Source organism: Cygnus olor, chromosome 5 (assembly GCF_009769625.2).
Source record: "Cygnus olor isolate bCygOlo1 chromosome 5, bCygOlo1.pri.v2, whole genome shotgun sequence".
Taxonomy (NCBI): Eukaryota; Metazoa; Chordata; class Aves; order Anseriformes; family Anatidae; genus Cygnus; species Cygnus olor.
The window spans coordinates 39818765-39845741 of record NC_049173.1 but is presented as its reverse complement, the minus strand read 5'-3'; the positions used below and the strand labels follow the sequence as shown (position 1 = coordinate 39845741).

Below are 26977 nucleotides of genomic sequence, written 5' to 3'. Positions count from 1 at the left end.
GTGTGATTATCACTTCAAATCTAAGATATCCTAACGTTCGTAATACCGTAATAAAGAGAACTTCCACACTGATCAGCATGTCCCCCCAAAATAAGTGCACTTTATTATATGTTATTTATTATTGATAAGGGTATATAAGGTATGTATCTTTCATAGAACTTCTAAGCTGTCAGAAGGGAATTATATTATAAGATATTAAGCCTAATTCAAATCTCAGATGCATTTTTTTTCAGTACTTTGAATGTTCTGCAAGCCCACCTGAATAATTTGCTACTTATTCTCCTACCCATGAAAGAAACAAACCTCCTATTGTGAGAAACAATCTGCAGCCAATAACACGGGCTCAGGCGAGGATCTCAGTGAAGTAGCATTTTTATTTGTGATTGCAATGGCGGGTGTCCTGCAAGCAGGAGCGCACAGCAAAAGTTTATCATAACCTTATATCCCCACTACCCGATGCTTGATTCCTCACCTGTTTCCTCATCGGCTGAGTACTACAGTTTCACAACCTACTCAACGTTTGTTACTATACCATGTATGTACAATTTTATTGGACCAACCTTTAATTTCTCCTTTTCCTCTCATGACTAGAGGGCCTGTGATTTTTTGTTTTTTACTGATTTCACACTGCTTATCCTGTTTTTCTTAGCTATCCTCCTTATTTTGGGACAGTGAGACCTTCCACTGTCCCCTTCTCTACATAACTAACTCTCCAATGTTATGCCACTGTTATGTCTGCACAATCACTTTTGAATATGCAAGGTTAGTGGAGTTTTCCACTGCAAAAACAGAACTTCAATTCTCACACTATCTACACACTGCTATTTCTGGAATTTTATAAATGTTACACTTGCTGTTGCATCTGTGAATTGCTTATAAGTAGGTAATTTAGGCAAATTGTCTAGTTCTATATATTTAGGTAGAGCTTGTGTGTCTCTGAAAGGAAATGAAATTGGCATGTGCTCTCCACTCGGTTTGTCACGGCTCTATTTTAATTCATGGGTATAAGTTTCAGGATTTTAAAATAAAAAGTGGGATCGCATTTATTTTCTCCTATTCTGTGAACAACTGAAATTTGGAAGAAAAAAAATGGAAATGCCACTTCATAATGTATGGGGTGAAGTATTATTAATGAGTTAATATTAGATAAGATTTTACAATGTTTATTTCTTATGACAGGTTCTGCAATCATTGCTTTCTGGCACTGTGAAAGCCATAAAGCTTGTGTAAATAAAATTCTGCATTTCACTCAGTTAGGGTTAAATATGATAGTAGTCATATAAATGTCTCTTAAAGTTGACTAAAATCATTTTGAAATTGTTGCAGGCAACCTCAGTGCATTGCTGTTTATTGTACCTTTCAGATTTTTGCTGCCTGATCAGATTATATCAGATCAGCTTGTTGCTGTCTTCTAGAATTCTGTGCTTTAATTGATTTCCCAGCGTAGTCCAAAAGGCTGGGTGGGAGAGTTAATTTGATTTCCTTGACTAGTTGTCAAGAATATTGTCCATCCTTCGCTATTCTTTCTAACTTACTTTTATTTTCTTAACATAATGTTGAATTTAATTTTTATTCTCTTGTGAATGGAACATGAAAATACTTTATGCCTTTGTTTATTTTATGAGACTAGATGGCAACTAATTATTATGCAAATAATCTGCCAAGCTAGATAGTCTGTCATATTTTATGAGGAATCAGAAAACTCATATTCTCTTCAAGTTGTAATTTTTGTTGTTGTTCTTGCACACAGAATAAAGACTATGTCATTATAGGTAGAAGGTAAAACGGATGTCTGAGGAAGAAATAAACCACACAAGTGATCTCAGTGTCATCTTAGGAAATGTGTTTAAATATAACATTTCATTTTTTGTTGTTTTTTGAATGGAAATTTATGCTGAATTTATTTCACAATGAGAAATTTCTTTTGTTTTCTTACTGAAATTCATATACTGTGCATGCAGTATCTGGAAAGGACGAGAATTTTATAATTCAAGATCATAGACTATGTAAATGGCTCCTAGGAAAGAGAACCAGAAAGGTGTTTTATTTACTTGAGGGTGATTTTCTTTTGAATGTCATAACTGTTTGTACAGAAGTGGTATGTTCAGTGTGTAGGAAGGAAAAAAACTTATTTGTTGAAAAAATATATTTTTCAAAAAGTGGTAAATAAAAGTGGTCAAATATATAACTTAATTAAAAAATATATATCATATGAAATCAAACAATTATCCTAAGCTTTATGTCATCCCAAAGAAACTGTCTAACAGTAATGATAGAACATGCATTTTTTTTTAAATTTAATTAATTGCTGCAAGCATCCAAGCTGAGCTGTGGAGTCTTATCTTTCTGAAGGAGTGAGTTTCATTTTGCTTCTCAATTGGCTTCTCAAGTATATAAAATTATAAAGATTTTTAGAATGCTTTTGGATTGAAACTCATGATTTCATGCAGATCAGTAAATATTCAATGACTCTAAACTGTTGGGTTTGTTCTTATCTGAATAAAAGGTTGCTATTTAAGAATGATTGACCAGAAAACTTGAAACTTTGCAGTTTTATGTTTCATGATTTTATAATTTTATCCTTAGTATCTGCCTTTCATGCTAAGTCTTTCCCCACCCCACCCCCCCACCCCACCCCCCGGTCTGTAAGTTTGTTTCTATTGTACTTTATGTGTGGAACTCAAATCTGTTCAATTAGTAGGTGTATATATATGCAGGTCTTGTAACCAGAAGGTATGTAAACTGTAGATTCATATAGAAATGCATGTATACACACAGAGCGAGCATTTCTACTGCCTGTTTTACATTATTTTAATCCTCTAAGTTAGGCACAATTCAGAAGACTAAAATCATGAGCCGCATTTTGTATTATAATTAATGGATGGTGGTATTGTGAGGGATTTTATACATTGTAAACTTTTGCGTAGTATACATTATGGAATAATGTGATGTAAACTAAACTTTCAGTAGATACATTACTCATGAAGGCAGATAATGAGCTATCCATATTATTCAGAACAAGTACCCCTCCAAAGAACATGTGCCAGGAAGATGTCTGATCTTGTTCCTGTACCGCAATTTTTACAGAAATGCTGTTTTACCAGTGCAGTAGAAATTTCAACTAAGCTGAAAGGTGGTGCTCTCCATGGGCTGTGTTGCTGGTGTCAGAATAATAAATTGGTAATCACAATGGGAGGAAAATAGTCTGTGAGTACCTTCCAAGCTTTGGGCTTCTGAGGCCAGTGTTGTATACACATTTTTGTAGAAGAAGCATCCCCTTTTCTCCAATTAACACACAGGTTAGAAAGACACAAAGAACACTAATTATAAGCTACTAGTTCTATTTTCAAACATCCTGATCAGTCAGATGTCCCATAAATTAATTTATTTATGCGAAGATTAGGTCAGTAATTTATGGAAAATCTAAAATACCCAGTGGGGAGAAATCTAAAGGAGATTAATGTACAGTTTATATTAAAAATCCTGTAATTCAGTGTGCTTATTTTATGTCACAGTATCAGTCATTCTTACAGAGGAAAAATCAATACCATAATATCAGCTTATTAGCTCCACAACTTCTAAAAAGAAATTTTCTTACTAGTTGAGAGAATTGTTGCGGATTTTTATGCATTTAATACTCAAAACATAATCTTTAATGATTGTAGTCCAGTAGGCTTCCATCAGGTGATCAGTGTTGTTTCAAAAAGTAAGATTGATTTAGTCACTTTCAGGACTCCTCAGCAATATCACAATTCTTAGTTTTTCCAAAATATTCACCCAAAAACTTAGCAAAAATGTTTAATTTACTAACTAGTAGTATATGAGTATTTATAAATAAAATAGAAAATGTGGTTTCTTGTGCCATGTTTCTTTCAAAATAACTTTGCCCTCTATTACTTTTGAAACTGGGTACCATCCGTTGGGAAAATTGTAATAGAAACACAGAGCTTCATATAAATACCAAGGATGAAATAAAAGATGAAAGCTTAAACAATAATGCAAAAAACTTCCTTTCTATGAGAAGGATTTGCTACATTTTGTGGAGGTGGACTCCAGCTTTTGTCAACGAGCTGTTGCAAAAATGGACAGGTTATTTTTTAAGTTACAATTAACTGATACTGTTTTGAGACATATATCATAAATATAAGTCAAGTTAAATATTTTGTATTATAAGGCACTATCTTTAGCACAGGGAAAGCAAATTGATATGGTAATAAGCAATTTCTAAAACAGATCTCAGAAAAAAGCTATTTCTGAATGAATAGTACAATTTGCTGTCAGGTCATAATTTAGGGAATGTAGGGAAAAATGACAGCATGTAATGTAGGAATGAATATCTTAAAATGTTAATTTGCATTCTGTTTTCAATATAAAGGCATTGCTAAGAATAAAGGTTGGCCTCTCATAATGAGTGCTAAACTTTTATTGGTTCCACCGGTTTATCATTGCATTGAAAGGTTTGCTTTCCATATTAAATTTAGTTTGGAATAAAGTTTTGGTTTTAGTTTCAGATTTTTTGGAGAAAGAACATAGCTTTTTTGATTTATTTATATATTTAATTTTGAGTTGGCCTTACAAGTGATTCATTTAAAAGCTTTCAGTAAAAAATAGCATGAGACATTTTATTTCCTTAACTTGGTATGTGTATATTTGTTACAAATTGATAAGAAATTTTTCTCTAACAACCTACTTGTAATTACAGATGGTTTTGCTGTTACTAGTTTCTGATCAGTCTTCTGTAATGACATCTCAAACTATTATGTGTTCTCTGAATGACCAGCAGTAACTATCGTATATTTAGCTCCATTTTTTTCCCCAGTAATCTAACACATTTTCTGTGAGGGTCCACAAATTATTATCCAGAGTCCAGATTTTTAGTTTGCTGAAGGATATACTAAGAAATTTTATATAATTATATGGTTCATATAGTGAAACAGAATATGTACTTTACCATATAATTCTGAGAAATCTCTCGATTAACTGCATAAATTACATAAGATTGTATTAACTGTTAACAGCTTTAAACTTAAGTTTCATGATGACCAGGTCACAAATCCTCATTTCTTAACATCTTTGTGATTGGCTAAAAAAAGAAAAACAAAGAGTAGACATGATATTTTCTTTATTTTATTGCAGTTGTAATAAAAGACCTCTGCTGAACTGCTTCTTGATTTTTATTGCTTCTGTTTGGACAAATAACATTTCAGCTTTATTCCTTTGAATTAGTATTAAACATTCTATAAGTTGAGCTAAAGATTATAATAGTTTCTTCAGCCTGATATCTTGTAAGTTAGGGTTCTGTAGTACACAAGTTGAATACAGCTTCTAATACTAATTAATAATTTAACTAATGTCTTATCCACAGAGTGCAAAATCATTTGTCTACACATGTATAAACATTGTTTGGGTTCCAGAAACTACCTTTAATTATATTGGTCCCCTTTACATGAATCCTAGGAAAAAAACTAACTTCAAAAGCAGTCCTTTCTAGCATGTAACATACTAGAGACAATTAATGTTCTCTAGTTATATTTTGTGCAATCATCTTTCCTATTTAATGATTACATAAATAGACCTGAAACAAGAACAGTAAATGATTTTCTAATGAAAAATAAAAATAAAAATTCTGTGTGTATTTGTGAGCAGTACCTAGAAATCGTGTGAGACGTTAAACATTCTCAAATCAGTACTTTCTAACTTGCTATCCGGGATCCTGATGTTTGACCTTTCATTATTACTCAGAACTTAGCTCATACAAATGTTATGATCTGGACTGAGATATGAAAAATGAAATATAATGTTAGCCACCATAGTAGTATTAGTATTAACATTAGTCTTTGGTTGTGCAAAATTTAGAGATCACATTCCTAAAGTCTTGCTTCATACAATCTGAGATTGAGGATCTAAAAAAAAATAAATCTTAGTTTCAGTGGAAAACACCACAATAAATCGGTAAATTAATCTTTTGGTCATGTTACTTATTCAAATTTGAATTGGCTTGTTACTTATAAATAATTAACAGGTAAGATGTAGATGAAGAAAAAGGCTGAGAGAGGCAGACTTGAAAGCCTATAAAGCTTGATGTCTGTTTTTCAGTAGGTAACTTTCTTTTTAAGATTCTTCCATTGGAATTTATTTTCTTCTGGTCATTGAGAAAGTCTCAGAAGATGTGTATTAAATTCTCTGACTAAAGGAATCGTGGGAAATCCAGTTTTGCCCTCTCTGATCTTGTCATAAATTTCCATATTTGAATCACAGAATCACAGAATCATCTAGGTTGGAAGAGACCTCCAAGATCACCGAGTCCAACCGCTGACCTAACACTAACAAGTCCTCCACTAAACCATGTCACTAAGCTCTACATCTAAACATCTCTTAAAGACCTCCAGGGATGGTGACTCAACCACTTCCCTGGGTAGCCTATTCCAATGCCTAACAACCCTTTCAGTAAAGAAGTTCTTCCTAATATCCAACCTAAACCTCCCCTGGCGCAACTTTAGCCCATTCCCCCCCATCCTGTCACCAGGCACGTGACCAACCCCTACCTCGCTACAGCCTCTTTTAAGGTACCTGTAGAGTGCGAAAATTGATGATCATGCTTGGTTGATATCATGGATGCAGTTGCTGTAATGAATCTAATAAATGCTTGCACTAATCCTAGCAAGTAGATGTCCTTCGTATATACTTAAACTACTTTGGGCAGTAGGTGCGTTTTTCTTCTTTCAGACTGCAATTTATTTGTGTGTACATATACTGTACATATACTTATTTTTTATATTTTTTAATGCCTCCGAGAAGTTTATAAAAAAGGTAAGTATTACCTTGTTTCATTTCAAATGTTTTTTAAAAATGTTGTGTTTTTATTTAATTGTGATAAAAATTAGGTTGCAATAACAGTCTGTGGCCAAGATCATTTATTTTATTGACAGATATTTAGGTGTTGCTGTTACTACTTCATTATTATGATTTTTGCCCAGCATATGCATTTGATAATTTGCTTGAATATTGTTACTTAATACTTAAACTGTAATAACTCTTCACATTGTTATATAAATCTGATTGTAGTGCATACAGTGCATTGGAGTTCTGACCTTTTCTGTCATGTTCTGTAGGCTGCTCAAGGTGGTCACAGAACCCTGCTATATGGTCATGCTATACTACTTCGACATTCGTTCAGTGAAATGGTAAGCAAAAGAGCACTTGCACAGTAATCGGTAGCACAGAACTCATAAGTAAATGTTTTTTAAATCAAAATAAATATATGTATTCAGAAGAACTGTTCTTTATAAATCCTTTTCTACACTAGATTAAAAAAAATAATGAATGGCTTATGGTTTCTCAGTGCCATGGAAGTGGCCCTTATGTTTTAAATTCAGATTGTTCAAATCTATTCCACTCAGAAATTTAGCTGAAAAGCTCCTTTATCAATTAATTGTGTTCTTCAGGAATCCATTTCAATGATCATTCTGTTAGCAAGTTGCTGCTATTACAAATGAATTTGTCATGATATGTGTTGATTTTCCATCATATTTCACAAGATTAGTTGTTCCTTTTAGATTAGCATAGTTGCCAGAGCCTGTGTCCAAAAATGTGCTAGCTTGTATAAATATTGTTTCACTGTGTTGTACAACTGGAAAATTTAAACTGTTTTGGATCTCTGGCTTATACTGACCATGCAAGTATAACTGATAGAGGTTGAAGAGGTTAGAGGTGAAGAAAGTGTCCTCCCTCATTATTCTTGTACTAGAAGACTCTACATTAGTCTTTAATCTCTGTTACTTTTGTTTATGAACCATAAAAATTGTGATTGCCTTGATTTACCAGAGTTGTTGGTATTATTACTGCCCTTTGGTATGCTTGATATGTTCTCACGCTGCAAACTTATTACAGCAAGGCTATAATAAGATGTTTGCCTGTTCCTATCTCATAAACTCTGTGAAACTTTGAAATGAAAGAGTTCTATTGCACAAAACAAATATGTGCAAATTGAAAAAGGATTTGGATGTTTTAAGGAAGTCAGAGAAAGCTTATTTACAAATAACACCATGCTTAACTTCTTTAATTAAAAAAAAAAAAAGCACAGGCTGATAGTAAGATGGGGTAATGTGAATATAGTATTAATTTGGCATGTGTGTTAATTTTTGCGTTGATTTTTGTTTTCAATAACTTCACTGTTTTGCAGTATTTGACTTGTTTAACATCATCAAGATCCCAGACAGATAAACTTGCATTTGATGTGGGACTGAGAGAAAATGCAGCAGGTATGGCAAGTTATTTTTGAAGGAAAACATCTCACATGTCTGCTTTTAGAAGAGGCATTGTAATTAATGTTACTGTAAACTTGTGAATGTAATGTTTATGTGTAAATTAGAACTAACTGAAAGTAAATGATGACTGTCAGTAATGATAACTGGTCAGTATTTATGGCTTTCAGTAAATTAACTGAACTGACTTTGCATAAGAATGTAAAAGTGTCTTTGTAAGGAATCTGTGTTCTCTCACTCTGAAAATAGTTCCAGTGAAACCCATCTTCGTAATTCCACTGTTTTTTTTTCAAAGTTATTGTGCATGTGTCTGCTTGTGCCCATGAAGTTTTTAATGTGTGCCTGTAGTTGTCAGATACCTTTATTGGTAATGGGATGTAACTTTTGTTTATTATTCTTTATAATTAATTTTATAATCTTCGAAGTTTATTTTAAGAAGGTTTTACATGAAATTTATAAGTTGATTAAATAGTTTTTTGCACTTTGTATTGTTACCAACTTTGCCTTTGTTTAATTTTCTCCCACTTTGCATTACCCATTGAGAAAGCTGTATTCAACTTTTTGCATCAGGGTCTTAACACTGAGATGTGTGAAATTGTGGAACAAATTAGGTAATATTCCCAGAACTGGTGTGTGTGTGTGCGTACACAAAAAAATCTGGAATCTTATATTTAATGTATAGGAAAAGCTCTGTAATTGTCAGTTTAGACTTGGCTATTGTGTAATTATATTGTTTGTAGTGCTAATGGAACTGCTTCCAGAACTGATGTTTGTAGTGCAGCAATATTGTACAGTTACGGAGTATTTGTTTCAATTCTGCAACATAATTGTAGCATAGAGCGGAAGCAATACAGGAGATTTTGAATACAAGTATGAACATTAAGCAAAAGAAGACAGAAAAGGTGATAATTAAGACCAAGATACTGCGCAGCAATTTACTGGCTGTGAGAGAATTGAAGTAGGGATTTTGCATTGTTTTGTAAGTGGTTAGTAGCTTAACAAAACATGCAACAGGAAATACCAGTTTCAGTGATTGCAAAGATCTGTTGCCAGAAAGTTTCAAGAAAAAAGGGAAAATATGAATGCATTGAAAAAGGGAATGAGGTGGCTTTATAAAGTGAATGTCTTATAAGACACGATTCTTTATTATGTTACATCAATGTTGTACAAAAATATCCTCATATTTCTTGGGAACTGTCTGTTTTATATACCCTTGATAAGATATCTCTGTCTTTTAGGTGAAGCATGCTGGTGGACAATACACCCTGCATCTAAACAAAGGTCAGAAGGAGAAAAAGTTCGAATAGGTGATGATCTTATCCTGGTCAGTGTGTCCTCTGAAAGATACCTGGTAGGTTTGTTTATTTAGCAAGTGAACCACATGGTGGGAAAATACAGACTGCTGGGGAAAGGTGTTGGGATTCTTACAAGTGAATTTTTTTCTGATAGAAAAGTGTTGCCTAGATTTAATGCATTTATTTTTTTCTCAGTGAAAGGTTTTCTTTCCCATAGAGCAAGATTGTTTGCATGCTTTTATCCTTCTGCATTCTGAATCTTGGGAAGTTTGTATTTCTGTTAACTGTGGAAGATGTCAAAGCTGCAGCTGTAGTGTGCTGATAAGGTTTTAGAAAAGAGATCATTTTAAAACGGTTGCTAGTAATTTTTAAAGAATGTATGTATTTCTACTTTATTATGTATTTCTACTTTATTATGTATTTCTGTCTGGTTGGGAAAGGAATATATTCAATATTTTTTAAGCACAGATTTCACTGTTTCCTGTTACTGTCTTCTTGTTTTAGCATCTCTCCATGTCAAATGGAAGTATTCAGGTGGATGCCTCCTTTATGCAGACGCTTTGGAATGTACATCCTACATGCTCAGGAAGCAATATTACAGAAGGTTTGGTGGTTTATTTATTTAGAAGATTATATAGTTTAGATGACTTTGTATCATTTTTCATAAAGACTGAATGAAAAAAGCACCTTAGAACATCAATCTGAAGAGCTCGTTAAAGTACAGAAAATGAGCATAGGAGAGAAAAGTAATGGAAGGGAAAATGGGAAAATACAGATACTTCAGCTGAATTAACTGAAGAAAAGCTAAAATAAATAAGGTAACTCTGCATTTACAAAGCATAAAAACCTGCATGAAAAATAAGGACCAAGAGATCAACTCATGAGTTTATAGACTTCAGTTTAATACCAGGGAATAGGGTCTACAGAATAACTAAAGCCAGTAAACTAAGATTTTGTAGATGATTTTCAAATACCATGTATCATGAGAGAAGATAAGAAAGATAAGGTACATGCAAAATGGAAAACAAGTTTCTCGTAGTTCCTATTTCAAACTTCTCATTGTGTTTTTTAAAGATACCTCCTCAATATCCTTTCTGGATCTTACAGCCATGCTTCCTTAGTGTCTTTCTCTAATAGCCATTGAAAATGAGCTATCTAAATATGTCCTTTTAATCAGCCTTAAATCCCACACCACATGGGCAAGATTATTCTCTAGGTGCTTGACTGCGTTTCTCGATCATGTTTGAAAAACATCACCTTATTCTGTTTGAGAAACATCTTGTTCTGTAATGAAAAGCTCATTCAGTCAATGTTACTCTTTATTTCAATGCCATGCTCTGTCACTAAGACAGACTGGTGCAAACTTGCAGAAAAGTCATCCAAGTCTGAATATTCTCAGGTTGTTTATAATACTAAGTAACACAGAGAATAGTGGATTTTTAGCAAAACTAGATCAAAATAATATGCACAGCATAAGACGTAGAAAAATCAGTACTTTTTTTTTTAATATTCTTTCTAACTTTTAGCCATAAGAAAATATGTGAAGCATTCCTAAGAGATTCCTGAAGTAACAGGGAAAAGTAAAGGATCAATTCTGAAGGTCATTGAAACAGTTTCTGAAAGAAACCAATATATAAGTTCATCCAAGCACAATTTTGAAGTAAATAAAATAAAAATTGAAAAGATAAAAATGAATAGTTAGTTTTTGAGAAATAAAACATTAATTCAACAGTGATATGAAAGGCCCAAACAGATTTGTTACCAAATCTGGTTTAAAAAGTCAAAATGACTCCTATATTATCCTCTTACTTTTGCATGCACACTGTAAATTTGGAATATTGGCATTTTCCCGTCCAGATAGTCTAAGGACTAGAACAGAAAAATTGTTTGAGGTTATGATATGCCTTATACTCTAAGGGCAGAGGAGCTAGTGTAGCTTTAAATTGCAGAAATCATTAGTGACATGATGATAACAAACATTGTACTTTATTCAAACTATCAGCTTTCCACATTCATGAATGGTAAATGTCTAAGTCAGGTTCATTCTGTATCACTTGGCTAAAATCCTCAAACTAATCACTTATGATATAATAATATACAGGATCATAGGGAAAATGGAGCTATAAGGGACCTTGAAGAGACATTTAGTATATTGCATTTCCCAGGGATCAGCTATACTAAGTCTTGACAGACATAAACTACCCTAGTGCTAAAGAGTAACTGTCACCACAGTTATCTGAATTATAGTGAGGACCTTCTAAGCCCAAATGGTTTTAAATAACGTTGGATTTTCTTTCCTTAGGTTGTAAGGCATAGTACAGAATACCACAGTATACCTGTGTATAGGCCTATAAGAAGTTCGTCTCAGTGTTTGTAGGTTTTCATTTTAAGAGCATATGAGACATGGATTTGGCTTGTAATACCTAGCTTTCCACTGTGAGAAGTGTATTATGCTGAATCCATGTATTTATAAATGGTCATCTGGTCCCTTGCCACCATGGGTCGTAAATAGAACAGAGGTTAACCCTGGAAAAGTCTGTGTTCTCAGGTTTCCCAGGGCAAAACACAACCAAGCAAACAGAAAAGCCATCCTACAATAAAATTAAAAACTTGTAATGGAAGACAAACAATGCGCTACACAGAGAGATCATGGAAGATCAGTGGCATATTTCAGATCTTTGTAATAGTAGGGATTTGTCAGCGAAATTTTGTGTGTGTGTACATAATCACAGAATGGTTGAGGTTGGAGGGGACCTCTGGAGACCATCTGATCCAATCCCTATTCAAGCAGGGCCACTTAAAGCAGCTTGTCCAGGCCCTTGTCCAGGTAGCTTTTGAATATCTCCAAAGATGGAGACTCCACAACCTCTCTGGACAACCTGTGTGAGTGTTCAGTCACCCACACAGTGACAAAGTGTTTCCTGATGTTCAGATGGATTTTCCTGTATTTCAGTTTGTGCCCATTGCCTCTTGTCCCAACACTGTCATCTTTACACTGTCTCTGTCACCTTTATACCACTGGCTCAGTCATCTTTACACTCTTGCCTCAGGTATTTATATACATTGATGAGATCCCGTGAGCCTTTTCTTCTCCAGGTCAAACAGGCCAAACTATCTCAGCCTTTCTTCTTAGGAGAGATGCTTCAGTCTCTTAATCATCTTGATGGCCCTTTGTGCTGGACTTGGAACCCTAGTACTGTGTAGCCCAATAGCTATTGGTCACATAATCCAAAATCACATAATTCAAAAAAAGGGATAGAGTGGGGTAAGCATAGAGGTGGGTTTTCTGTGTGTCAGTTTTTTCCCAACTTTTTATGTTAGCTGTATATATACTTCTCAAAATGACCTAAATGAAGGGTGATCATATCTTAAGCTTAGCACCCTAGCTCAGCTTGAATGGACAGACTTTGAGAAAGTGGAATTTCCTGAGCCTACACTTGAGCTGCAAGTCACGTAACAGACTTTTTGTTATTTTTGAAATACTTGTGATGGAACATAGATATCAGGGAAGTATAGTTTCTTCACGTTCTTTCTTTACTTTGACCCTTGTATTAATTGGCAACAGGATAATTGCCAGTTACCATTTTTCTAATTTACAAATTTCTGTTGAATCGACATCACAATATAAAAGTTTCATTCTACCCTTCCTCCTTTAAATATTTGTTCTTTTAAAGGGCATTAATTTCACTTAGAAGGTCAGAACAGTTTGGACTGAGGTCTGATGAATTATTCTCCTCCTACACCATTATTTTTCTTTTTTTTCTCTGAGGCAAAGTGCCTCATTTTGACCTATAGTCTTTGTGTTAAATGGCTTGGAAAGTTAGCTTCCATTAAGCTTAATTTTCAGAACTGGTAAGTGTTGTTCTGTCCTCTGTCTCCAGCTACTGCTGTGCAGTTTTGATTCTGACACAAGTTATAAATGTCAGAACAACCTCACGAACTCACCAAATTATTTTGCATTGTGAACATTTTAATTTTATTAAGGGGGAGGAAGCTGTGGTGTTATATGTTTGATTTGACTTTTACTTAAACCATTCAATTTTCAAAACAGTAATTGTTGCAGATTTTTTCATTTTCCTTTTCTGTCCCAGAATTCTAATTTGATTTTTAAATGTTAAGAAATTGCTTTCTTGTTATTTGCGTTTACAGAAGAAATATTTCTAACTGAAAAAGATACTAAAAATAATATTCTTTTGCTGTTCAAGTTTGTTCTATTTGTTTTATTTCACTAAAAAATGAAAATTTTGAAGACAGATTTCACCTAGGAACCAGATCTTTTTTTTATTATTATTTTTTTGATGGTGATATTTTTATATGGGCAATATTTAAACTAATGAGTGAATGTGATTCTTCTGCAGGGTATCTTCTTGGTGGGCATGTAGTACGTTTTTTTCCATGGCCATGATGAGTGTTTGACAATTCCATCTACAGATCAGAATGATTCACAGCAGAAGTGAGTAGTGATGCATTTTTATACACTTTCTTCTCTCAAAAAAAAAAGTGTAGATTGTTGATTGGCAGTTGAATTTGAGATTAGATGAGTTAAATAGGTTAAACTCTCTTGATAGTTATCTTCAATTAGGCAGTGACATAGTTACAAGATGTTGAGAGACCTACTAAGTAGAAAATCAGTCATAAATTCCTGTATTGCTGTAATTGAAGTAGTTGAATTCCACCAAGATTGCAGCTTGTTATGTTGTTTATCTTTAATGTGTACTACTATAAGCTGAGGTAAACAAACATTAGTGGGGAAAATGGTAGTAGAAGAAAAAAAAAAAACACCTTAGGAAAATCTCTGAAGGTTCAGACTCTCAAATATCTTTCATATTTTATATATTGCACATTTTTACAAGGTACTGCTTTTATTAATCACATTTGATTAATACAGTAAGATAATTAAATTGTATAAAATCTCTTTTGTATCAAACTTTAAACTACAACTTTAATATATAGTGATGATTTATTATTACTAGGATTTAGCTTAACATTTTGCTGACAATCAAAAACACAGCAAACTAATCATTTTGATATACAAAAAAAAACATTAAAGATCATATTCAAGAAACAAGTTCTCTGTACCTGTTGTGGCAAATCACTTATGCTTTAGGTAATATAATAACACAAATGACAAGTTAAGTAAACTTCTCAGCTAAATTTTCCAATTTTGCATTTCTGTCAAGTAAAAAAGGTCTCCACACCCAAACTGAATGTTAGAGGACTTCATTTGCAGATTATTTTTCTCTGCTTCTTCTCTCTTCCTATGTATATGTACAAAAAAGGTAGAAAGTTTGCACTGAGTGTAAAATGTTAATTGTGCACCCCTAGTATAAAAGCATAACACTAGTGAAAATGCTAGGTTATGGATACATCAATGTCATATTCAGACTAATATTTTGATCACCCAGTCTTAATGAGATTAGAATAGGTGCCAAGCCTTTTCAATATGCTCAAAAATACTGTATGTTGCTTCTGATGTAATTTATCCACAAGTCAGATATAGCTAAAAAATCAAAAATAATTGTAAAGTCCTTTTGCCCTTACTGTTTTTCTTGGTGTGTGCTGTTACTGCCTTAATGGAAGACCTGCTTCCATTTTTTGAAAACAATGTAAATAAAAGGGTAAAATTAAAATTGTTTACTTTTCTGAATTAAATCTATGTAGTTATATTCGTATATATCCTATTCCTTATATATCCTAAAATAAGAGGAAACCGTGAATGCTCAATTGATCATTTTACAGTGTTCAGTAATGACGTAGTGTGCTCAAATTGATTTGGACTCATTCTGTCCTTTTGAATTTGTGAGCTGTGTAATAGACATAAGGCCAAGTTTGTACTGGATCATAGTTGTAGGAATCAAATTTATATTATACAAAACCAAATTAATACATGAAAAGCAAACAAAGAGCTCTAGGAATAAGAGAGAGAGAGAGAGCTGTTAGAAAACAGTGTTCTTTAATTTCATCTTTGTGTAGTTATTTCCGTGCATTCCAGTAATACTATTAAATAAGCTGCCTAAGTTATGCAACATTGATTATTTCTCTTTTCATAGAAGAGATATTTAATTTTCTGTAGGTTTCTTTAAAGAATAATTCTTACAATTCACATAGGGACAGTCCTCTGCAAAGTATCCCTTTTTTTTGTAGGCCAAGTAAAAATGCAAGGGATGGGCTTATTATACGTCAGAAAGGAAGGTTTTGCAAAAAAATCAGAATAAGATGAAGAGGTGGATGGGATGAAGGAGAAGCTGAAGAAAATGTTACTTGGATGCTGTTATGAAAAAACAGAAATTTTCTACTTGCAGTTTTGTTAGCATAAGATGAGGCCACTAAGGATACTATAGTGATTCAGATAGAAAAAGCTGAAAAAGAGTTAGAGAAATTAAACAATATATGAATTTAAGAAGTATAAGAAGTGAACAGAGGAATATTGATGGTAGCTAAGTCAGGATACAGAGGAGGCATGGTTGAGTTGAGCCAAGAAGAAATGCAAGATGTCAAAGAGAATGGAAAAGAATTATTAATTTTGAACTTGTCTAGGGAAAATGTCATTAGAGTCAGCCATCATAAGAGTAACATCAGTGATGCAAATGGGACCAAAGAGGATCTAGGGCAAAAATTGAAAAGAAAAACTCCAGGCAGTTATTATGTATTCAATGTCGATTTTGGAAATGAAGATGAATTGATTGCTAGTTTTTGTTGTTTTCTTGTGTTTAGCTTTTAGAGTATCAGGAACATGGAGGATGAGATGTATAAGAAATGCTAATACCTTAAAATGAGAGATTTATTACTTTATATTCTTACTGTTATCATGCAGTCATTTTGAAATTTTTGAAATTGCATACTTGTTCTTAAATGTGACTCCTACATAATGCACGGATGCAGATCTACAAGTCCATATTCTTACAAAGATACTGTATGCAAATGGTTTGTCATACTCAAATTTACTTTGTTTTAATATATGGATTCTTCCAATATATTGGTGTTAATCAAGAAGCAGAGTATCAGATATATCAGTGTTCTCACTAGATGAAAGGTTGTAGAAACACTTGCTCAGATAAGAAAAAAACACAGCTTTCATTTCACAAATTGAGTTCCATGTCCAATAGTTGCATAATGTTAGGCAGATTTTTTTTTCCTGGTAACTATTGAAAAAGGAAAAAAAATGTCAATCTGAAACCCAGTTAAAATTCTGCATTTCAGAATAGTACTTTGATTTAGAACAGACTGCTGTGATATTTTTATGTATGCACGTACAGTATTCAGAGAAGTTTGCCACAGCAGAAAAGCAGATTTGAAATTCCCTTGCTTCACATTTTTTTAGATAAATAATCACAATAGAAGGTCCAGCTTCCCTATAAGCTAAAGTGGATTAGTCCTATTCACAGGACTTAAATATATGTGAGAAAGATTTTCATATTATTTCAGTAATAATTGTAATCCAGGAACCGGAATTTGTGTAACCTCCTTAATGGATAATAAAACGGATAATACTATAGGTCTTGTCCTGAAATGCAGGGCACAGAGAACTTTTACTTAATATTGAAAACCTTTCTCTACTGTACTATTAGAAACAGATGTTTGTTTATTTTTTACTCTCTGAAGTGTAAACAAAATACTTTCTGAATCACCAAATTAGAATTTGAAAATTTTTAACCTTAACCAAGTTATGATAATGGTAATTTTTAATTCTACATTATCCTTTATTTTTTTTTTTTTTTTCAGTTTAACCACCTTTATGGTTTGTGGTCTATTACGATTGTTTTAATTAAGCAAGGAACATTGGAACTGTCTTTTTCATCTTTCCACGCCCTTTCTCTCATTTGAGAAAGGGCAGAACAGGTTTTATGAATTGCCATTATTACCTCTGACAAAGCTACAACAAAATTTATTGTTAGAGATAGATGAAAACATTTAGGAATAAGCATGAATCAAGTAATCTGATTGCTGAAAGGTTCACCCTTAGGTATCAGTGAATAAATATATGAACAGAAAAGTTTACAAATAGAAAAAAAGGCTGCCTAAGAAAAATTGAAGAACCCTTTCGAAAGTTTATTGCAGTTCCAGAAAGAAGCTAGTGAATCAATTTGTTCTGCACCTAGAATAATTCTGCTTGTATGTATGAACCCTTCTGTCTTGCTTGAATTATGAAACAATGTGCTGCATTATATTACAATTATTAAGAAAATTCTTTTTTTATTGTTGTTTGCCTGGAGAGCTGTTTCCACACTTACAGTTTACACATAGATACTGTCACATATTCTTTGAAATGAAGAAACAGGCGTAGCAAAAAAGGGATAGTGTAATCCCCTAATACAAGTTTTCAGTGTGAACAGATTTTCTATTCAGTTAGAGCTTCTGCTGAGCATTTGCTACCAGTAACAGAATGTTTCAGTTTATTGTAGAATGACAGTGCAATAAACCATTATTTAGTAAAATGTGGAGGACAGCTTGGCAATCATATTGTGAAAGCAATGCCTCCACTCTAACACAGTTTTCTAAAAGCAGTAATGTTGCTGATAGTAGCCTAAAAATATACATTTATTGCTTTAGTTCCTTTCTAGAATTTGTTGTGGTTGAGTTGCCCTTTACAAGACTGGCAATCATGTTATATCAGTTTCTCACTGTATTCTGTGAATTATTTTTTGAAATGCCAGAAGTCATAATAAGGAAAGATTCAGCAGATGCGTCTTCTGCTGAAACTTCACTCCCAAGTTATACGTCAGCGTTTTCAAAGATTTTAATTTTCTTACCTTTTCATTTTCAAAAGAATACTTTATTTGATTTAAGTCTATAAGACATCTCAGTCTAAAGAATTTAGTTATGTGAACTGATTAGAAAAAAGACATCGTACGAAATTGTTTGAATATATATTTTTAATATTACAGCTAAACTCTCAGGAATTATTATTATTTCCAAGTTATTTTTATTCAATCTATTGATCATAGTGCATAGAATGAATTCCACCAAGTTAAGTGCTAAAGAAATTAAACTTGCTTAGTTAAGGAATTCTTAAAATATACTAAGATACGTAAACACACATCAAACTTTCAAATCTATTGTTATAACTAAAGTATTTGATTAAAAGTTTATTTCCTATTTTTTATTGTTACAGAATATATTTGCCATAGATTGTATTTGATGATTAAGTAGAATCTTAAGTTTCAACACTAAAACATGACACTGACCCACTGCCAAAAGTTCAAGTAAATGAGATTATGTTAAAGGCTGAATCTGTTTATTTCATGTTTTCTATTTATCCAGACTTCCTAAAACCTAGTATAGGATTTAGTATGTAGTATTTATTTTATAAGGATTGTAATTCAGTGTTTTTGTATCCTTATCACCATTTTTGTCTTTTAGTTAGAATGTTAGAAGTAATACTAGCAATGACATCGCCAATGTAGTATTCATGCAGATTATTATTAATGTATGGAAACGTAAATGATTAGTTTTAACATTATGTTTGTATTTAAGAGCATTAGTAATTTAGATTAATCTCTTGGGAACTATATGAATTACACATTTTTATGACTAGGGAAGAAAAGAAGGTTCTCAACCACTTTGAAGGCAGTGTTTTATCAACTCCATTTTGAAGGCAAAGTATTTCATCAACTTCAGAGAGAGTAAATTAACGTAAATAGCCTTAATTCCTAACTTAACTGGGACATTTGGATTGTGTATAGCGCTCTCACTGATGAGTAGGAATCTTCTCTCCATTCATCTCCGTCTTTAGCTAGGGAAAAGTGAGTCCTAGACAGTTTACAGAGGATTAAGTTGTACAAACCAAGTATTACAAACAAAGACAAGAGGATGATCTTCTGAATTTGCCCATAGGAAAGTACTTTATGAAACTGGAGGAGCTGGAGTTCGAGCAAGGTCTTTGTGGAGAGTAGAACCACTTCGAATAAGGTACAGACATTTTTTGAATTTGTCAGTAACCCTTGCTACATTAACAGCAATTTCACAGAATTGTGAAGTCGTTAAGGTTGGAAGGAACCTCTGGTCATTTGGTCCAACCCCACTTGGAGCACTTAGAGCAGGTTTCCCAGGAAACGTCCAGGTGGCTTTTGAATATCCCCAAGGAGGAAGACTCCGTAACCCCCCTGGACAACCTGTTCCAGTGCTCAATCACCCACACAGTAAAGTGCTTCCTGATGTTTAGACGGAACCTCCTGTATTTTAGTTTGTGCCCATTGCCTCTTGTGGTCAACACTGAAAAGAGCCTGGCTTGGTCTTCTTTGCACGTTTTCTTCAGATATTTATACATGTTAAGATCCCCCCACCCCGAGCCTCTTCTCCAGGCTGAACAGTCCCAAAAATGGGATTGATAGATTTTTTTATATTTCTCTATATTTATATAGTTAATTTATATTATTTATATTTATAATTAATTTTATAATTTATTTATATTATTTATATTTATAATTCTCTATATTTGTCCTGCTATATGATAATTGTTAGCCCGCTCATTGTCAGTAATAAAAAGCAATCTACCATGATACAATTATACAGGCAATGTCAGTATTTTAAGGCTTTCTCTTGTCTGTTTCCCATGTTAAAAATAGTGTTGCCTATGAGGTACTTCTGCTTGAGACGTTGCTCAAGGCCAAAAATAAAACCTTTTATTTTTACTTGGAATTTTAGAAGCATGTGTGGAAATCAAAACAGTAATATCTTTTCTTTTTTTTTATAGACCCTTTATTATTTTTCAGAAAGTGTGTAGTTTTTTTTTTTTTTTTATAGACACTGTATGTAATATCCTAATAAAACAGGGAGAGGGTAGAGAAACAAGAAAATTAAAGTGATTGCTCTTCTCCAAGGTTCCATTTGCAAACATATTACCAGTTTTGCATCTGTTGTGTTGCAAGTATTGAAATCAAAAGCAGAAAGGATTTTCTATATAGTGTTCTATTTTCTGAAAGTCCTTTAGAGCCCAGAATACACCTTAGTTTTGTTTACTTTATTTTATTTTATTAAGATTTTTCCTTGATGTCTCATATGTTTAGTTGGAGTGGAAGTAACATCAAATGGGGACAACCTTTCCGTCTTCGACATATTACAACAGGAATGTACTTGGCTCTGAATGATGACGAAGGACTTGTAATGTTAGACAGAGAAAAGTCAGATACAACATCTACTGCCTTCTGTTTTAGAGCATCAAAGGTAAATGATGTTAATGCACATTTGTCATAAATATGGAGTACCCAAATACTAGATCTGAGTTGGTTCAATGATTTTATAAATTATTTGTAATTTTTAAATTGAAGCAATTGACAGGGATTATGCATTTAATTGCAAAGGTAAACACCCTGAATTGAGAGTAATAAAGATTTCCTGCAAGAGCAGTGAGACTGACGGATAAATTCTAGAGTAAACTGAATTATTGACAGGTTAAAAAAAAATAAATTGAAAGCTAATACAGTTCAAGATACAGTGAATTTAATATAAATGAAACTCATAGAATTCATAGAATGGAATTCATAGACTCTGTAGTCATAGAATCATTTTAGTTGGACAGATTCTCATTAGACTGTCATTCATTTCAGTTCTGTCACAGCTGAAATGAATTCAGTTCACTTCAGTTGGGCAAAATTCTGCCCTTTTTATTCTTTATGCAGTGTGCTGATAGGCAAATTGCAAGCAAAAAGTAGTCAGCGATTTCTAAATGTTATGTTTTCAAACTGTGTAACTTAGTGAGCTGCTAATTGCATTTTACTCACTTTTTCATCATTTCCAGCTGAAAAAAAAAAAAAGTACAAAAGAGAGGGGATGAAGAATGAATATGTAGGTTGGTAAAGTTAATAACTTTTTTTTCCAGAAAGTGAAAGGTTTTCATAACAAAAATGAAAAATTTTTCCATGCTTTCAGTTTTTCATATTACTTACAAATAGTTGTTGTAGCTGCTACAATCGATGGCTTTGATTGGATATGAGAAGATAAATGTTCTATGTGATTTTGAATACTGTATGGTCCGTGAGAGGTGGTGAAAGAGAATCTCTGAAGTTAGATGTGTGTGACATAAAATCTATCATTAAGGGTCTTGACAGATACTAGACTTCTGTTAGTATAATAAAGCAAATACTCCGTTTTAACATTTTAAAATAATCATGTTTATTTCATTAGCATGACTGCATACAGTATGCCAAGAATTCTTATTTTAAGCAGTCAAAATAATTGAAAAATTATCAGGAAATGTGTCTTAGATAGCTAGAAGCTCGCTAAATAAATGTTGGGTTCTTCCTGCAGTGTAAAGGCTACGCTGTGTAGATTGTATGTATGATGTTGTGCAGGGACATTTATTACAGCTGTAATTTTTTCCAGTTTTTGTCAAATCAGGACACCCTGTTAATAAAGGTGTGTGTGCCAGGAATACCACAGCTACTAGTTTAACATTGTGTTCAAATTGTTTTAATGTACTCACTGCCTAATTGGACACTGGCTTAATATTTTAACCTATATGTTATAAATATATAAAGTATATATATATTATGTTTATATATGCATCCACATAAATACTTAAACATATAAAAAATCATTTCTCTTATACTGACTAAAAAGTAACATATATTTTCTTACTCTTGTTGTGCCTCAAAGGCATATTTGTGAAATTCGTTACAATCCCCAAAATGACTGATGTGATGCACAGTAGTAATTAATTATGCAGAAGTCAGTAATGACTGTGTAATGCATTCATCCCTTCTATTGCGTTTGTACATAATATGGTTGCTAATTTACATTTTTATGTGAAATACAACTTCAGTGTCTTGTCATCTTAAGATTTTTGCTGTCCTATATAGAAAAGAGTATCTCACAATAGGTGGTAATCTGCTTTTGCCTGAGGCAAGAATATGAATAATTGTTTACTCTCAGGCAGCTAAGAATTTCACTGGCCAGTTGATAGAGACATTAGTGTTCCCAAAGATGGGAGAAACAAACAGTGATAACAGCATGGTTAAAACACTTCCTGAAGAGAGAAGGGTGAGGTTTTGGATGTGACTAGGCCCCAAGGATTGATCTGGGCTGTAAGAAGGAATTGACTTTTAGAGCCAACCTAAAGAAATTAGTGCTGATTACATATAGTTTGAGGGGGAAAAAACTTAGAACTAATGGTTATATTGGATATATGCAAGTGTGATTATCTTTTAATTTCTGTACATTATTCTTTGTAAACATTTGTCACAGTTTTCTCTTGTTCATTACCTCAATCAAGAAGTATTTTCACGTGGCTGTACCTTAATATGATAGAATCATAAAATCATAAAATCATTTAGATTGGAAAAACCTCTCAGATCATCTGGTCCAACCTTTAACCTAGCACTGTCAGGTCCACCATACCACTAAGCACCCCATCTACACCTTTTTTGAATACCTCCAGGGACGGTGACTCAACTACTTCCTTGGGTAGCCTGTTCCAATACTTCACAACCCTTTCAGTGAATAAATTTTTCCTAATATCTGTCCTAAACCTCCCCTGGCGCAATTTAAGGCCATTTCCTCTTATCATTTAGTGCTTGGGAGAAGAGACATATTCCCACCTTGCTATAGCCTCCTTTAAGGTCATTTTAGAGCTAATATGACATGAATTAAAGGACATTTCAAGATAACTAATAACTTCCTAGCCAGCTGTGTACAGATCCTTAAATGCACTGGAATACCTGGCTGTTTGCCCTTTAGAATTATAGAATAACTCAGGTTGGAAGGGACCTTGGAAGTCATCCAGTCCAGCCTTGGGGGTTGGACTACATGATCTTCAGATTCCTTTCAACCACGGCCATTCTGTGATTCTGCTCCAAGTGGGTTTTAACGCTGAATTCAGACCAGATCACTAAGAATATACGTTGCTGTGCAGTATCCAAAAGGAAATATTTTATTTCCCCATTCTTTCTTTTTAGAAGCCAGCAAAAGAGATTTTATAGAAAAAGAGAGATTCTCCTTGCCTATAGGCAGAGCTAAGTGGAGTATACCAAATACCAAGGCTTCCCAGGAGTTTTTAACACATACCTTAAAGTCTTATTTTTTCAACAGTTGCTATAGAGATCCTCTTGCTGAAACGGTATACCTTTATCTTCAGTATTTTTCTATACTACTTCAGCAGTCTTGTTTTCCTTGCTTTTCAAAACATTTGATGATAGCATTCATAAAATGCCTACTTTCACTGTTTTGTTCCCTTTGGTCAGACAGCACTGGAAATCAGAATACATACTTTAAATTATAAATTTAAATTAGAGTTTTCCATCCTTACATAAATAAGAGTAAAATGGAGCTTTTTAAAAAAGTGAAAGAATACAGTAAAGAGACATTGAGAGAACATACTGGTTTATGGTGCCAATTTGAATGAAAATAGCATATGAAATATGTGTCTGTTTACTGCAAATTACTGCAAACTAAGTTTAAAAAAAAAAAAAACACAACAAAGTTATGCCTGTTGTTGGCTTTAATATGAGCTTTGTTTTTGACAAACTTTTAAAATGTCAACCTTTATATTGTAGGGCAACAGTTAACAGTGTAATGCTTTGTGACCACAGAGACAGCAGTTTCCATACACCAGATGGAATCCTGTTTTGAAATGGGATGTTCTCATTCCAGCACAGTACTTGGCTCAGTGTACTCTGTTGAGCAGAACCTTGATTCTGCTTTAAATTTCTTTGAGAATAAACAAAGTGAAGAACAAGAGCATATTTAAAAATGTTTGTTTCTTTGAAAGCTGTCATAGCTCAGAATTAATATTTGACATTTCATATTTTATTTCCATGATTATATATACAACTGACAATGAAGAAATTATTTGTGTAGTCTGAGTAAGTGACATTCTAACACATTCAAAAGTCACAGATGACTCATGCAGAAGGATTTGATATCATTTTAATATTACTGCCAACATGTAGCTATCTTAGGGGCTCAAGATGGCATTAGGATGTCGTAATAGTTTAGTAGTTATCATAAAGTTTAGTTAGTTTTTGAAACAAGATGATAAGTATTATAGAGTCCTTCACATACTGTAGTTGCTAAATGTTCAATTACTTATTTGTAAGTTCATATTTTACAGTTATAATTTCCAAGTAAGCACGTAAGTTATGAATGTTTTTACATAATTTGTGTTTAAATGATAGTAAAGTTGTATCATTTTAAAGCATAAACTTCTCCTTGGAATTGATAGGCCTGTTGAGTCTTCCAGTCACAAAAAACATTGCTTCCCAGAAATAAAAAGGAGGGTCCTCAGTTTTCTTTTCTGAAGTGAGTAGTTAAAAACTGCTAGGATTTTGTAATACTCTGTCAAGAAGACACATCACTCAGGAAATGAGTTTGTTTGGTCCTCCACATGGATGTAGTTACCATACAAATTTGGCTTTATGTCTCCGTTATCTTTGTTGCATATAGTTACATATATTTCTCAATGTTAAAGGTATAATATTTTTAAGTCATCTTAAAATATTATGCATTCCAGATAAATTTTACAGCGTTCAGCTATTCATCTGAGTACACTAAAAAGTTGCAATCTTTCAAATACTGTATTAAGCTACTTTTTCTACTTATTTGATATGGGAGAAGAAAGGAGAAGATAAAACTAAAATTACCCTTTTTCTTTTCTTTTCTTGGCTACTGGTGTGCAGAAACGTATACAGTAGGGTATACAAATTATAGTAAACATACCAGCAAGACAGGTTCACTTTAAGGTCAGTGTATCAGTCCTCTTATATTTGTTGACTTTGTGTCTTTTACTTTTGTTAAATAGGTTCTGCCTACCGCAGTACTTTTAACGCAATAATAATGTGCAATAATTTGATACAATTTGAACTTGAAAGCATAGGTCGGTCTTAGTAAGAGTTCAGCTGTCAGGTTGTCTAACCGTTTTTAGGAGTAGGTAAAGAAGCCCTTGAAGTATCAAGGACGCTTTCCTTACTATGCTTTTTCAAGAACACTCTTGAAAAATCATTGTAAAGCTGAGTTTTATTTCTTTGCCCCATTCATACTGCCATTCCTTACTTGCCATCAGTAGGAATTCTCCCATTTTCTGAATCATGTCTTTCTTCTAGTATGTTAAGTTACTTGTGAACATTGCATATTTTTGTCAGCTTTGCCCCCAAGTTAATTTGTTCTTTTTTTTTTTTCTTCTGTTACTGTTGCTATTTTTCCTTTGACATCTTCGAGACCCTCAATTTGATTTTATTTTTTTTTCACTTTGATTCATTCATGGCTTCAGGGAGTTAGACACATAATAGGCTGTGAAGAGAGGGTTTTGAAGGAGAAAAAGGTTGGGAGTTTTGCTTCTAAGATAGGTACAAATATCAAGTTAAGAATTCTTAATTTTTTTCTTTTTTATTCCTCTCCACTCCCGTTGATCTTTTTATGACTATACTTTTTGGCTGTTAGAAAACATTCCCTCTCTTTGCACACTGCTATCAAATGACTTGGCTAAAATCCTAGAGAAACTGGACGGAGCACAAAGAACAAAACATCAGGAAGAGAATTTATGCTCTAAAAACATTCTGAAATTTGAAAAATCCTCTTCTCCCTTCCCTTCCCTTCCCTTCCCTTCCCTTCCCTTCCCTTCCCTTCCCTTCCCTTCCCTTCCCTTCCCTTCCCTTCCCTTCCCTTCCCTTCCCTTCCCTTCCCTTCCCTTCCCTTCCCTTCCCTTCCCTTCCCTTCCCTTCCCTTCCCTTCCCTTCCCTTCCCTTCCCTTCCCTTCCCTTCCCTTCCCTTCCCTTCCCTTCCCTTCCCTTCCCTTCCCTTCCCTTCCCTTCCCTTCCCTTCCCTTCCCTTCCCTTCCCTTCCCTTCCCTTCCCTTCCCTTCCCTTCCCTTCCCTTCCCTTCCCTTCCCTTCCCTTCCCTCCTCTCCTCTCCTCTCCTCTCCTCTCCTCTCCTCTCCTCTCCTCTCCTCTCCTCTCCTCTCCTCTCCAAAAAGAATCAATATCACTTTTTCTTTAGAAAAACAGTAGCTTAATTGATATTGCTTGATTCTTGACACAGAGAAAAATGCTTTAATCTTCAGGGGGCTATGTAAAGCTATGTAATTAATTGTTGACAGTTAACGAATTTGTGCTGTTTTCTTGTTTTCTTCATTACTTAATGGCCTCACTGTACATGTGTATTGAAAGGGTTCATCTTTATGTGTATGTGGTAGTATAGTCCATATAAATGTGATGTGACATAATTTCCACATTGTCTTGATATTGTAATGGTATCCCTAAGGAATGTATTGTAATTTCATTCTACTTTATCTTGGCATTATAATACTGTCTGTTTCCACTAAAATATTGTTGAAATATGCCAGCTAAATTCCATTTAAATGGAAGTGGATTAGCATGGTTATGATAGAACTTCTTTTTACTCCACAGATGTTAAACATTCACTGAACTATAATGAAATAAGAAAACCTGTTAGACCTACAATAATGTAAACTATATATCAATGTCTAAC

At 33.5% G+C, this 26977-nt stretch overlaps 1 protein-coding gene across 1 annotated transcript in view; it reads left to right on the top strand.

Annotated features, from left to right (window-relative positions):
* RYR3 (ryanodine receptor 3) overlaps positions 1-26977 on the top strand; it is a 227184-nt gene that overhangs the window by 50288 nt on the left and 149919 nt on the right. Inside the window, 9 exon segments of the mRNA XM_040558359.1 lie at positions 6799-6810; positions 7113-7184; positions 8183-8261; positions 9503-9615; positions 10064-10163; positions 13918-13946; positions 13948-14012; positions 19394-19468; positions 20566-20722. Coding sequence (XP_040414293.1) covers positions 6799-6810; positions 7113-7184; positions 8183-8261; positions 9503-9615; positions 10064-10163; positions 13918-13946; positions 13948-14012; positions 19394-19468; positions 20566-20722 — 702 coding nt within the window.